Source organism: Talpa occidentalis, unplaced genomic scaffold, assembly GCF_014898055.3.
Source record: "Talpa occidentalis isolate TD23 unplaced genomic scaffold, MPIMG_talOcc4v2.1 talOcc4.8, whole genome shotgun sequence".
In the NCBI taxonomy this organism is placed as follows: Eukaryota; Metazoa; Chordata; class Mammalia; order Eulipotyphla; family Talpidae; genus Talpa; species Talpa occidentalis.
In genome coordinates, this window is record NW_023605194.1 from 3,297,314 (window position 1) to 3,308,822 (window position 11,509).

Sequence of the window (11,509 nt, forward strand, 5' to 3'; positions counted from 1 at the left end):
ACTTCCAGTTGTCAGTTTGCACTGGCACCAGCCTATGTGCGGGGCGCAGGGGCAGGTCTCTGTGGATGACTGTCTAAGAAACGCAGTGGCAGAGAACACAGGGCGGAAGCAGACGCCGCGGAGCAGGCAGCAGTGGTGGGCGCAGGTGTGGAGTGAGCTCAGCCGTCTCAGAACAGACCCGCCCAAGGCTGGACCTCTTGGGGAGAGGCGCCCACAGAGGACAGGCAGGGCCAGGGGGCTGGGGCTGCTGGGTCACAGAGCTGTTTATTCCAAGTGCAGTTTGAAAGTGTTAAGCAAGGGTAACGTCTTGTCCATAGTCTGTGAAGTGGCTCTGCCAGCTAAATGAGGAGACTGCAGTGTGGAAGTGGCCTTGGTCAGGCCCTGGGAGGGTTCTGCGGTGGCTCGACCCTCCCAAGGGCTCACCGCCACTTGAGCTGTGAGGTTCTGGACAGGAACCAAGAGTCACTCGTGGGTGTCTGACCGCAGCAGCTGGTGTAAGCGGGATTTGTTAACAAGAGGGAAAGGCCATTCCTCCTCTCTTACCCACCAGCATCTGCGCTGACACCCCGCTTTCTGTGAGAGGCCTCAGGGAAGTAACGGTTTCCCCCAGGAGTCAAGGGGTGGCATCATTTCCAGGTGTGGCATAACACCAGAGGAGCCACATGTTCTAGAAACATAACTGGACGGGCTCCATGAAAGCCACAGAGAGCATTTATTCGACAGAGGCAGGCCGGGACACCAAGGACTTCGCACTCAACACCAAGTTCTACGGGCAGGTTCGTGCCCAAACATTGACTCTCGCCAAAATCTATCCCTTTTTTTCTTTTAAACAGATTCATACAGCTGGCACCACAGTACTATTTCAGCAACCTGCCTCCCAGTGAAAGTAAGGACATCCTCCAGCAGGCCATGGATCACCTCTCAGCCCTCTCAGCCATGAGCACAGAGCAGAAGGCAGGCGAGCAGGGCCCCGAAGCCGCCGAGCAGAGATGCGTCCTCCAGTGACCTCGCCCTCCGCGGGCCCATGTGCAATAAGCACCCGGGCCGCCTCGCGAGGGGTCCTGGAGTGACGTGCAGGCACCGTGGAGGGGGGCGGCAACCCTTAGGGGTCTCTGAAAAATAACGCTTGTATAGTATTTAAAGATAAGAAATAGAAGTTTTTATTGAGTTCTTTAAATTACTATTCATGTTTTTCTTTTTATTGGAAAAGTTTTTAAACATTCATAATTCGAACAAAATGAAAATATTTTGTACTGTGTCACAGACACGGGTGACAGACCCTACATTTTGTAGAGGACCTTAATCTGAATAAAGTCATGAGTTTTCCAGTAAGATCTTCAGTCTTCCGGTTACTTCACAAATGCAAGCCCCCCACCCAGCAGGAAACGGTCAGACAGACAGGTAGTCCCTCAGCTTCTCCATGACCGCACCCATCCTGTCGCTGGGGACCAGCATCACTGTCCGCAAGGGCTTCATCGGCACGTCGTCAAAGGACCACCGGCCTCCCAGGCGCGTGTCGCTCTCCTCTTGCACCGAGTAGCTGAACTTCAGGGCTGCCTTCTAAACCCAACCGAGAGCCATGAATTAAAGACCAAACTCATTTCTTCTGTAACAAAGAACACTAAGTTGCTTAAAGAATGACGGCTAAAGGAAGCAAAACGCAGTATGTGCTCAAAAGGGACGTTTAGGCAGAAATTCTAAAAACCACCAAGCAGAAATTACAATTTTGAGCTACAGGAATGGCGAGAAGTGGCCTGTTCCTAAAAGGGGCTCGAGAGCCAAGTGCCGCTCCCCAGCTCACGTGCTGACGCACTAAGGCTGCACAGCCACTCCTAGCCTGCTCTCACCCGATTCGCCACGTAATCTTGTGACAGACAAGTTAAGGCTTGGCGCATCTGACAATAAAAAGCATGGTCTGTGTCCACTGTCCCGGCTGCTTCCTTGGCATAAAGCTCCTTGGTGAGACAGGAAAGACTGCAGAGCCAGGCCGTCTTAACTCCCTCGTACACGCTCCTGAAATGGTCCCTGACAAGCTGAGGCGTAAGCTGTAAAAATGTGATTTTCACTCTTTGCTTCCTGAAAGACTCCAACAGAGGTCTTGAAAGTAGTAGGTGATATCATCCAATCCAAGAAAATATCTTCCCTCCTCAGATGTAAGATCGCGAGAGAAAGGCAGTATGAGAAAGAATATCCTGGTGTTTGGCCATCACAGCACAAGCACCTTTCTAGGAGGAGTCACCACAGGCATCACCCAGAACTAAAGGCATGAAGTGGTGCTGGCAGCAGCATGGGGACCACACGCGGGACACCCGGGGGTGGGGGGGAGTGACGAACCCACCAAGAACCTACTATGTGAAGGCGCTGTGGGAGGATTTTGACACTAATGGAAGAGCAATAATTCCTGATTATTGCCCAAAAAATCCCTTGTTATAGCTGACAGAGGAAGCGGAGGGCTCACCTCGTAGAAGAATTCTTCCTCCGCGTTTGCAAACATCAGCCCTTCTTTGTCCTGGCTGTTCCCCTTCTGTTTGGAGTTTTTTCCCGCTTCCACAAAGGTCTTGCTAATCAGCAGGTAGAAGTGGCACTTCCCACAGGGCTTGTTGGTCTTCTGTGCCTCTGCTATTTCTTTTCTACAAAGCAAGCGTAGGGGGTTTACCCAGTGGCCAGGCGAGTCCATCCAAACCAGAGCCCGGAGCAAACCAGACCCGCGAGGCCACAGGGGTCACAACACAGCTTAAGGCACAGACTTCAGGGCGGACACGCGGAACGAGGAGTCTGGTTTATGCGGTCTCAGCACCTTCTGCTGCGTTTTAATAGTGAACACTATGATGAACCAGACACGTGCCGAGTGTGGACTCCTGCAACTAAGAGATGCGTCTCAGTCTCACTCAGGACCCTGGCCCAGAAGTTAACAACTGGTGCAAGAACCTGCATTCTGAAAGCAAGGAACACTGAAGTGAAACACACAAAGGCACGTGGCCACAGCCAAATGGCATTAGGGCGCAGGCCTGCTACAGGCCACAGCCACTGGAGTCGGGGCCACTGGTGACTACTGAGAAACAGCAGGGCAAGACAGGGACACCTCAAATTCCCCAACAGTCCTGGGGACGGCAACGAAGCCTTAGTTTTCTTACTAGAAATCATACATGACTTGTGCAGCTGAACAAAGACATAAGGAGCCCAGAACACCCCAATTCAGCAGATCTCTTTCCTGGGAATCCAAATAAGCTCCAGCTGGCCAGGAACAAGACAAGGCAAGACCAAAAACACCGACGGCACTGCCAGCACAGTACGCGGAGCAGCCGGGGGCTGCGGGAGAATGACAGTAAAACTAAAAGTGAATCCATAAAAGAAACGTGGAAAACCTAGCAGAGCGCAGGGACGGGCCCACACACCATCTCAGGGGCACCCACACTAAACACATGTTGCAATCCTCAAGGAACGACGTTCTGTAAGCCCAGGGGACCCGTCTTTATTTTCTTCCTCTACTTCAAAGCACAGGCAGTGCCAGGCCTCAGCTCTTCTTGCACCTCAGATTTAAGGCTATACCTGCGGCAGCAACTTCTCAAAGGGTGAAAACCTTTGTCCTAATGAGGGATTAAGAAATGTCTATGAAGCGTCTCTTTTTATACCAGTTAATCTTTAAGACTGCAGCTGTGGGCACAACGCCCCTAACAAGCTGATCATTAAGGATGGGCACACCCAGGATGCCGCTGAGGCCGCGGGAACGCTGTCCACACTAGCATTTCATTTAAACCACACTCTACGTCCACTTGGGGATGGTGCTGAAAGGCGACCCCGGCCCCTTACTGCAGCTGCTGGTGCATGGGCAGGGCGACCTGCGGGGGCACGTTGATGAACCGCTCGCTCAGCAGGAAGCCCACAGGCTTGGTGGTGTCCTTTAAAAGCTTCTCCAGCTGCTCAACCATGCTCTTCCCACAGTTCTTCTCACAGCAGCTCAGAATCAACTCTTTAATCTGCTCCGCACACTGGGTACCCTAGCAAGCAGAGAGGAGGCTTTTTATCACAGGCCATCTCTTCGGGGAGAGCACCTGAACGCGAGGGCAGGCACGTTCATCTTACAGGTAAGGGCAGTTTCCTGCCAGAGCCTTTAAAATCTCAGCTGTCTTGAGCGGCGTGGGCTTCAGCAGCTCTCGAAAGCAGCTCAGCGGTCATTGGCTGCCCATGCCCAGCACGCGAGGGTTATAGCAAACACTCAGACACACCAATATAAGTGGTCAAGTCCATCATAAAGATGGAGGGGAGTAAATGGAAAGTTCTCTGAGGTCAAAGGGCAGCCCACCTTGTGTTTTGAGGAGGATTCACAGCTGCTTTTTATTTTTTATTAGAACTCGTCAGTGAGACAACAAAGACGAAAACACTATTCAAAGTCAGGAAGCGCCCTCAGCTTCAGGAGACAACAAAGCCTCAGAGCCCCCACGTGGTCAGAGGCAGGGGCCTGCACACTGGGCCCGGCGCCCACCCAGCTGCAGCCCCTGGAAGCCGGCACTGGCTGTCAGAGCCGTGGGCTGCACAGCCCACTCACCGCCTCTGACACCTTCATCTGGCTGGGGCGCCCACACAACCTCACAGGGCACACGTCCCCACGACGAACATCACCGCGAGAAGCAGTCTCATCCGATGAGACACACGGGTGTGGGCTAAGGAACAAGCACCCAGAGGCCGCCCAGCGAGACCCACCTTTCTCTCCGTTAAATTGAAGAGACTGATAAAGCCAAAAATCTCGTCTTCGTCCATCTCGTCATCACTGTCTTCTGAAACACTTGTTTGCTATTTTTAAAAATAAAAGAAGTTCAACTTTATATTTGGTTGGGAAGAAGCGTAACACCAAGTCTGGTCATCTAAGCCTCATTTTTCGTCTTACTTTTCAAAACCCAGCTTTCTGTCTCCTCACCTCAGGGAACATCCCACAGGACACCGCGCGGCCTTGCTCTCACCCGTGCCTCCCTCTGACCTGCTCCCGTGCACAGGCTGGACAGCTCGTGTTGTTCTATGTTTCTTTTCTTTTTTTTTTTTTTTTTTTTAAAGATTTATTTATTTATGCAAGCACCGGGTACGGTCAGAAGCGCGGGAGGGTGAGAGAATTCACCAGAGCCAGAGCAGGGAACAGAACACGCAGACTGATGAAGTACACTGCTGAGGGGAGCAGCAGGCGGCAGGAGGGGTCTGCGCGCCATGTAGGACCCTCGCAGGTGGTGGGGGATCGAACCAGTGCTGCAGAGGCTGCGGGCAGCTTCGCAACCCAGCGCTCAACCGCTGCGCCACCGGGGAGGCCCTGTTCTACATTTCTTAATGCAAGACCCGCGGACGCTTTTCCTACGCAGAGCGGCCCACGTGGGGAGGAGCCGGGCAGCACTGACGTACTCACTGGCCAGTCACAGGAGCGAGCTGGCTTGAAGCGGCACCCCAGCCCGCCCACCTCCCCGACTCCTGGGACACGAGGAGAGCGAGCCACTCTCCCTGCACGCCGTGCACACGCACGACCGGAGACGGCCGACCGGAGACGGCCGCTGCTCTCCTAAGAATCTATGACGCGGGGCGGCGAGGGGCGCAGCGACAACAGCCGAGAGCTCCAGCTGACGGCCGAGGATCCCCTCTTCCCCTGTCTGCAGGGCGCCACCCACTGCACGGCCTCGGCCCTCTCTACTCGCTCCGCCGAGTCTCCTTTGCAAGCTCCACCATTCACCTTCCCCGTCCAGGCCATGCGGTTACCACAGTGTCGGGCCCTGCCCTGCCCGGGCGCCTTCAGTCCTGCCTATGAGTCCTGCCTTTGCCTATGCCTAATCCGGGAACACACCCACTCCCTGCGGGGTCTCGCTGGCCGCGTCACAGGCAAGGCTGCCATCCTGGTTGCCCACGCCAGGTAGCGGGAGTCACCTGACCTCTTTTCCCTCTCCCGCAGACCCAACCCCTCGCCAGGCACTACCCCATTTCAGCCTCCAGATGACTCTGATTTTGCCACTTCTCTCCTCGCCCACCGCCACTCCTGGGGCCACGACCCCCAGCACCTGGAGAACTGCAGTGGTTTTCGAGCCAGTCTCCCGTTCCCAGCAATACTTCCTTCCAACTTTAGCTCCTGACCTGCTTGCTAAAAACCAGGAGCAACTCAGTAGGACAAAGAACTAATTTAATCAGGATAAACACCCGTCACCCTCACCTTAATCACACTCCCAATGTGGTTCTGCTGAATTAAGAGATCTGTTAGCTCTGCAGTGTTCACAGGAGCCTTTAGGAAAAGCTAAGAGAAGGAAGAAAATATTTCAAATTCAAATCAAAGCATGATAAAAAAAAAAAAATTTCCACATTCAAATAAAAACAAGGCGATAGCAATGACCTGACTGGGAAAATGCCCGACAAGTACAACCCCCGGGCGAAAGGGAAGGCCCAGGAGAGCCAGAGAAGCTGAAGGCACCGAGGCCGAGAGGCGGCGCTCAGTGGGGAGACAGGAGGGCCAGGAGGGGAAGCAGACGGACTCGAGGCCAGAGGGTCTGGGGACGAGAGCACTGGAGGCTGGTGAGGGTGGGGCACCAGGAGCCCTACTTGGTTCTGTAAAGGAATAAGCAGAAGCAAAGCATGGATTTTATAGCACCAAATGTGACTTACACGTAAGAATAATTCAACCCTAAAAAGTGTAGCTGAGAGTTAGAGAAAGCCAGACACGCAGCTCAAGTCGTCAGCAGATGAAAAGGGTGGGGTTCAGCACCCCAGCAAGGGTCTGGGAGTGGAGGCACAGAGCAGGGCTAGCCCTGGAGGGGAGCAGCAATGCCTGGAGGGAGCGGGCGGGAGGGGTGCTTCTGAATCGCAAGGACGATCTTCCACAGCTTGTGGGGAAGGCCCCGGGCAGTCTCGGGGCTCAGAGTTAAGGCTGTACCTGCTGCAGCAACTTCTTAATTCCGTCATAATCGCTGGCCGAGATGGCGTACGCTTCAAAATCAACATTCACTTCCTGTGAATAAACACAAGACCGGCCATCACGTACAAATGTCTCCGTAATGCAGCGTCATCTCCCACTTGGAAGACTCCCCTGACCGCCACGCTTGACCCTCCCTACGAGCTCAGCACAGAACACGCCGGGGAAAGGCCTAGAAGAAAACAGGGCCCAAGAACTGTCACGGTCCTGCTGCCCAGAGACCCCTGCCCACAGGCGCGGGGCCTCCACCTGCCCTCGCAGACGCGGGGGCCGCGGGTCTGTCTGGGTGAAACGGCCACGGCAGCCACGAGCAGAGCAGACGCACTTCCAAAGTGGCCGGCAGGGCCCTTGATGAGACGACACTGCGCTCACTTGGCAAAGCTCCCGGGGGTGCCGCCATGTACCTGGCACAGCCTGGCTCGTGGTGTCACCGTTCAGGCCGGACACCAAGAAACAAGTGTCACCAAGAGACACCAAGAAACAAGTGACACCAAGAAACAAGTGTGTGCGCGCTGCGAGCCGGTGGGCTCTAAAACACCTTGAAACACAGGAGGTCAGAGGTCAGGCAAGCCTTCCCTCAGGGAACTGACACTTGAAGTGGGAACTGAGGGACGAACAGCACAGACGGAGGCCCTGGGCGGGAGGCGATACGGCGAGTCCAGGGCCTCCCGACCTGTTTCCTCAAGCCACGAAGACAGGCCCTCAGAGACGACGCCCCTGAATGAGCCCACAGTAAGCGAAGGGTTACTTCACACCCAAGACAAGTGTTAGAAGCTTTTCAGTGATGAGAATCAGTCCTTGGGGTCCTAAATCATGGCCCAGGAAGTGACACTGGACTCGGGGCGCTGATGAAACAGTGTGTTCACAGACGTGAAGCTCTGCAGGTTCTGGAATGTGGGTCTCAGCTGAAGGCGGTCACAGAGGGCAGTCAGTCCAACCTCAGCCTTTGACCCCCGACCTGCATGGGGGGCGTTGGGGTGAGTCTCTGAATTGGTGAGCGTGGGGGAGGGTGCTCCAGACAGGCGCTAACTACAGCAAGTTACAACTTCCCGTTGTCTGGGCCTTCAAGGTAGGCCCTGAAAGTAAGTGGTTAATAAATAATGCTCTTCTAGCGTTTTTTCTTGTCCAGCTAGAAATTGCAAACCTCTTTCCTGGCTATTATGGCACCACCACTGCAAGAGACACCAGACTATCTGGCCCGCACCCACTCCCGGGGCTCGGCTCCCCATCCACAAGGTTTCAAGTGCAACAGTCATCTCTGTGACACTGAGCCCCACCACCCACACTCAGGTGGTACAGAATTTATAATGAAGACTAAATGCGGTGTGTGACCTGCCTGTTCACAGGAGTGGAACATCTCAAAGGCACTAGCATTTTCTATTTTCTGCTATATGAAGCAGAAATGGAGAGAAAACAAAATATTTGAAGAGAGAGAAACACAAAGCAGAGATGAAAAATTCCAGCTCAGTGACTGAGGCCATCCCTGAGGCCCAGCTGCTTTCTTGCCCCCGCAGGCCTCTAGGAGACCCTCGTATCTTTACCACCAATTCCCCTTTCGGTGACGCTAACCTCTGAGGGACTCAACTGAACACAGAGTCCAAAGAACAGGACTCGAGAAGCTCACCTGGCCCGTTCCCCACCCAGGCACTGTTCCCAGAGTCCTCACGAGCACTGTCCACTGCAGCTCAGCACACTGCCTCCAACCAGGGGCTTAAGGCTTTAAATGGCCGGGCACGTTTCCTGCCCACCTTCTATGCCATCTTGTTTCTTTTAAAGATCGATTTATGAGTCAAAAAACTGGGGTATAGATCAGAGATCTTGGGGGGGGGAGAGTGGAGGGTGGAGAGGATTCCCCAGAGACAGAGTGGGGAGCAAACAGGCAGATCCACTGATATACACTGCTGAGGGGAGACAGGAGAGGTCTGCTGCGCCGTGTGTGGGGGTCAGCTCCTTGTCTAGGGATCACACTTAGGCCACAGCAGTGTTAGCACGGAGACTTGACCCCTAGGCCACCAGCGAGGCCCTATACCACCTTGTTTCAGAACAGATCTGAATTTCCACAGTAATTCTCATTGATTTCTACATCAAAGAAATGAGTTGGGAATAAACGAAACTCTCAGGAAAGCCTTCTTCAAATAAAGCAATCAACATCTACTAAGTGTCCTGGTCTAATAAGGACTGCCCCAATAACCTCAGAACTGCTTTCTTCGAAAAAGTAATGGAGCCAGCGGAAAACAATATAGAGAGAGCAGAGATAATTAGCCCCCCACTCCCGCCCCTCCAGCCCGCATGGTCATAACAGTAAACTGTCAACAGTAAATTAACCTTTCAAAAAAAATGCACAAAATTGGCCTCCCTGGTGGTGCAAGGGGTTAAGCACAGCACTATGAAGCAATCCATGGCCTCTGCAGCCCAAGTTCGATCCCCGGCTGGCCAGGGAGCAACCCACATGGCGCAGCAGACCTCTCCGGTCTTGCCTTCAGCAGTGTCTGCTGCTCCCCTCAGTAGGTCTGCCTGTTTTGTTCCCCACTCTGTCTCTGGTGAATCCTCTCACCCCCCCAACCCCCACACCTCTGGCCTGTACCCCAGTTCTGGTATGCATAAATAAATCTTAAAAAAAAAAAAACATACAAAATTAAATTTATTTTCTTTTTCCTCTTCCCCCAAGACTGCATGACATGCGCTGCCTTCCTGGCTGTGTCCTGGCTGTAAGTAGCAGTGACCCCAGGCAGAGGCGCTGACCAGGCCACACAGAGCAGAGCCTGGATGAGCAGCTGTCCCTGGCGCTGGAGAACAGACCCCTGGAGTCGCACTGCCGAGTCTGGGCATGTGCGCATCTAAACAGCAGTTTAGCCAAGTGTCCTCCAAGGGACCGCGCAGTTTACCCACCGAGCACTAACACAAGCGCCGCCCCCTCAGCTACTACAGACCCTATTACAAAGTCTTCTCTTTGGCAGCCTGATGGATGCCACGTTCAGCCGGCACCGGTTCTGTGACCAGCGTTGGCAAATGATCAGGTTAAAGGCTCTTCTAAGAGGAAAATGGTGAGGTTGCCTTCAAGTCAAGGGGCCAAAGCTGAAGTGTCCCGACAAGCGCTTCTCACTGGAGATGTACCCTCGCCAGTCTGCCCTCTCCCCAACCATGTTGGGGCGCCCCTCCCAGCTCATTTTGCCTCATGTCTGCCTCCACGACCTACTTCCCATCACTCCCTCTAGTTTATAGTGATCCAGTAGTACTGGCTGCCTTTCTGTCCCTCAGACGTGAGAACTGTGGATTTAACTCAAATGGAAACCACTGGGCCTTCGGAGCAGGGGAGACCAGGGCCACGTGTGACAGGGCCAGCTGACAGGTGGAGGGCAGCGTCTCCAGCACAGGCATGGAAGGCGGCAGCCAGCGGGCGGCCCTGGGGCTGCGGCTGCAGAATCAAAGCTCGGCAGCCTGACAGGCTGGGTGTGAGCTGACAAAAAAGGGGGAAATTAAATTTAACGTCCACATCTGCGATTTGAGCAACTGGTGAACTGGGGACCCGGTCACACGAGTGGCAGAGCCGAGGGGCGGCCGCAGGAGGCACAGGCCTACCCTGGCTGGCTTTGGTGTGTGGGGCCAGTTAGACCCTCAGGGGTCTCAGAGGGTCACGCGGCCCATCTACTCCTCAGCCAAGGCCCGGACGCTGCGGCGGGCGCCCGGGCAGGACAGCGCCCACCTCGGAGGCCATCCCCGAGGAGCCTGGGCAGGGTCGGCGGCCCAGGAGACCGAAAGGGCGGCTCAGCTGGCAGCCCAGCAGACGAGAGGAGTCGGCGCGGGGGGCACACGGGCGTCTGGAAGAGCCCGTGGCCGAGAGGGCAGGGCCCTTGCAGGCACCGAGGGGCCGCCGGGCCGGGGCGGGCAGGCCCGGGGCCCCGGCCCAAGGCCCTCAGGGCCGGTGAAGGCAGCTGTGGCGGGTCCGGTCCGGGGCTGGAGGCGGCCCGCGCGGCTCCACAGGAGACCGAAGCCAGAGGGGAGGAGGCGCCCGCACCCCACGGCCCCTGCGGCCGCTCGGACCCGCCCCCCGAAGCGGCCGCCGCGTCCCCGGCTGGACGCCCGAGGGTCGCGCGCGCTCCCACCTCGTCCACCACCTCGTCGTCCTCCTCCTCGTCGCTGTCTTCATCCTCGTCGTCCTCGGTCGCGTCCTCAATTTCGTCTTCGTCCACCTCGTGCTCATCGCGCGGCTCCGGGGCGCCCGGAGGTCTGGGGGCCACACCGCCCAGCGCGCGGCGCTTGGGCCTGGACGCCATGCTGCCGCCCCCGCGCCTGCGCCTAGCTGTGCGCCTGCGCCGGGCCCGCTCTGCGCCTGCGCCGGGCCCGCTCTGCGCCTGCGCCGGGCCCGCTCTGCGCCTGCGCACCCGAGGCCTCGCCCGCCTTCCGGGCCAACCACGCCGGGGGGCGTCGAGTCCCAAGGGCCTCGGCCTCGGCGCTGAGTCGGCGTCCACGCCAGCGTCCCTGCGGGCCCACAGCCTTAATACCTCAGAGCCACGTTCAGCCTGTTTTCCCATCTTGGTCCTTTTCACCTTCCCGCCATCCTCCCTCACGCCCCAAGAC

At 55.9% G+C, this 11,509-nt stretch overlaps 2 protein-coding genes across 4 annotated transcripts in view; one reads left to right on the plus strand and one right to left on the minus strand.

Moving 5' to 3' along the window:
* DHX32 (DEAH-box helicase 32 (putative)) overlaps nt 1-6,808 on the plus strand; it is a 33,930-nt gene extending 27,122 nt beyond the window's left edge. Inside the window, exons 12-13 of one of the 2 annotated variants that reach the window (XR_008550069.1) lie at nt 834-4,085; nt 4,350-6,808. Coding sequence is in view for 1 of the 2 variants with exons in the window: in XM_037497487.2 (XP_037353384.1) it covers nt 834-1,005 (172 nt within the window). In the remaining variant the exon portion in view is untranslated. Of the gene's footprint in view, nt 1-833 lie in introns of both variants that reach the window. The other variant, XM_037497487.2, reaches the window with a different exon arrangement.
* Nucleotides 1,139-11,206, minus strand: BCCIP (BRCA2 and CDKN1A interacting protein). 2 transcript variants are annotated; one of them, XM_054690517.1, is made up of 7 exons: nt 11,035-11,206; nt 6,893-6,967; nt 6,179-6,259; nt 4,702-4,791; nt 3,811-3,998; nt 2,459-2,630; nt 1,139-1,557 (listed from the first exon to the last, which is right to left on the minus strand). In XM_054690517.1, exons 1-7 carry the CDS (start codon nt 11,203-11,205, stop codon nt 1,390-1,392), a joined length of 945 nt encoding a protein of 314 aa, XP_054546492.1. In that variant the 5' UTR covers nt 11,206; the 3' UTR covers nt 1,139-1,389. The 2 variants fall into 2 exon arrangements, with proteins under 2 accessions (XP_054546492.1, XP_037353386.1); XM_037497489.2 differs by having other exon boundaries at nt 1,140-1,560.
* Between the last annotated feature and the right edge of the window lie 303 nt (nt 11,207-11,509).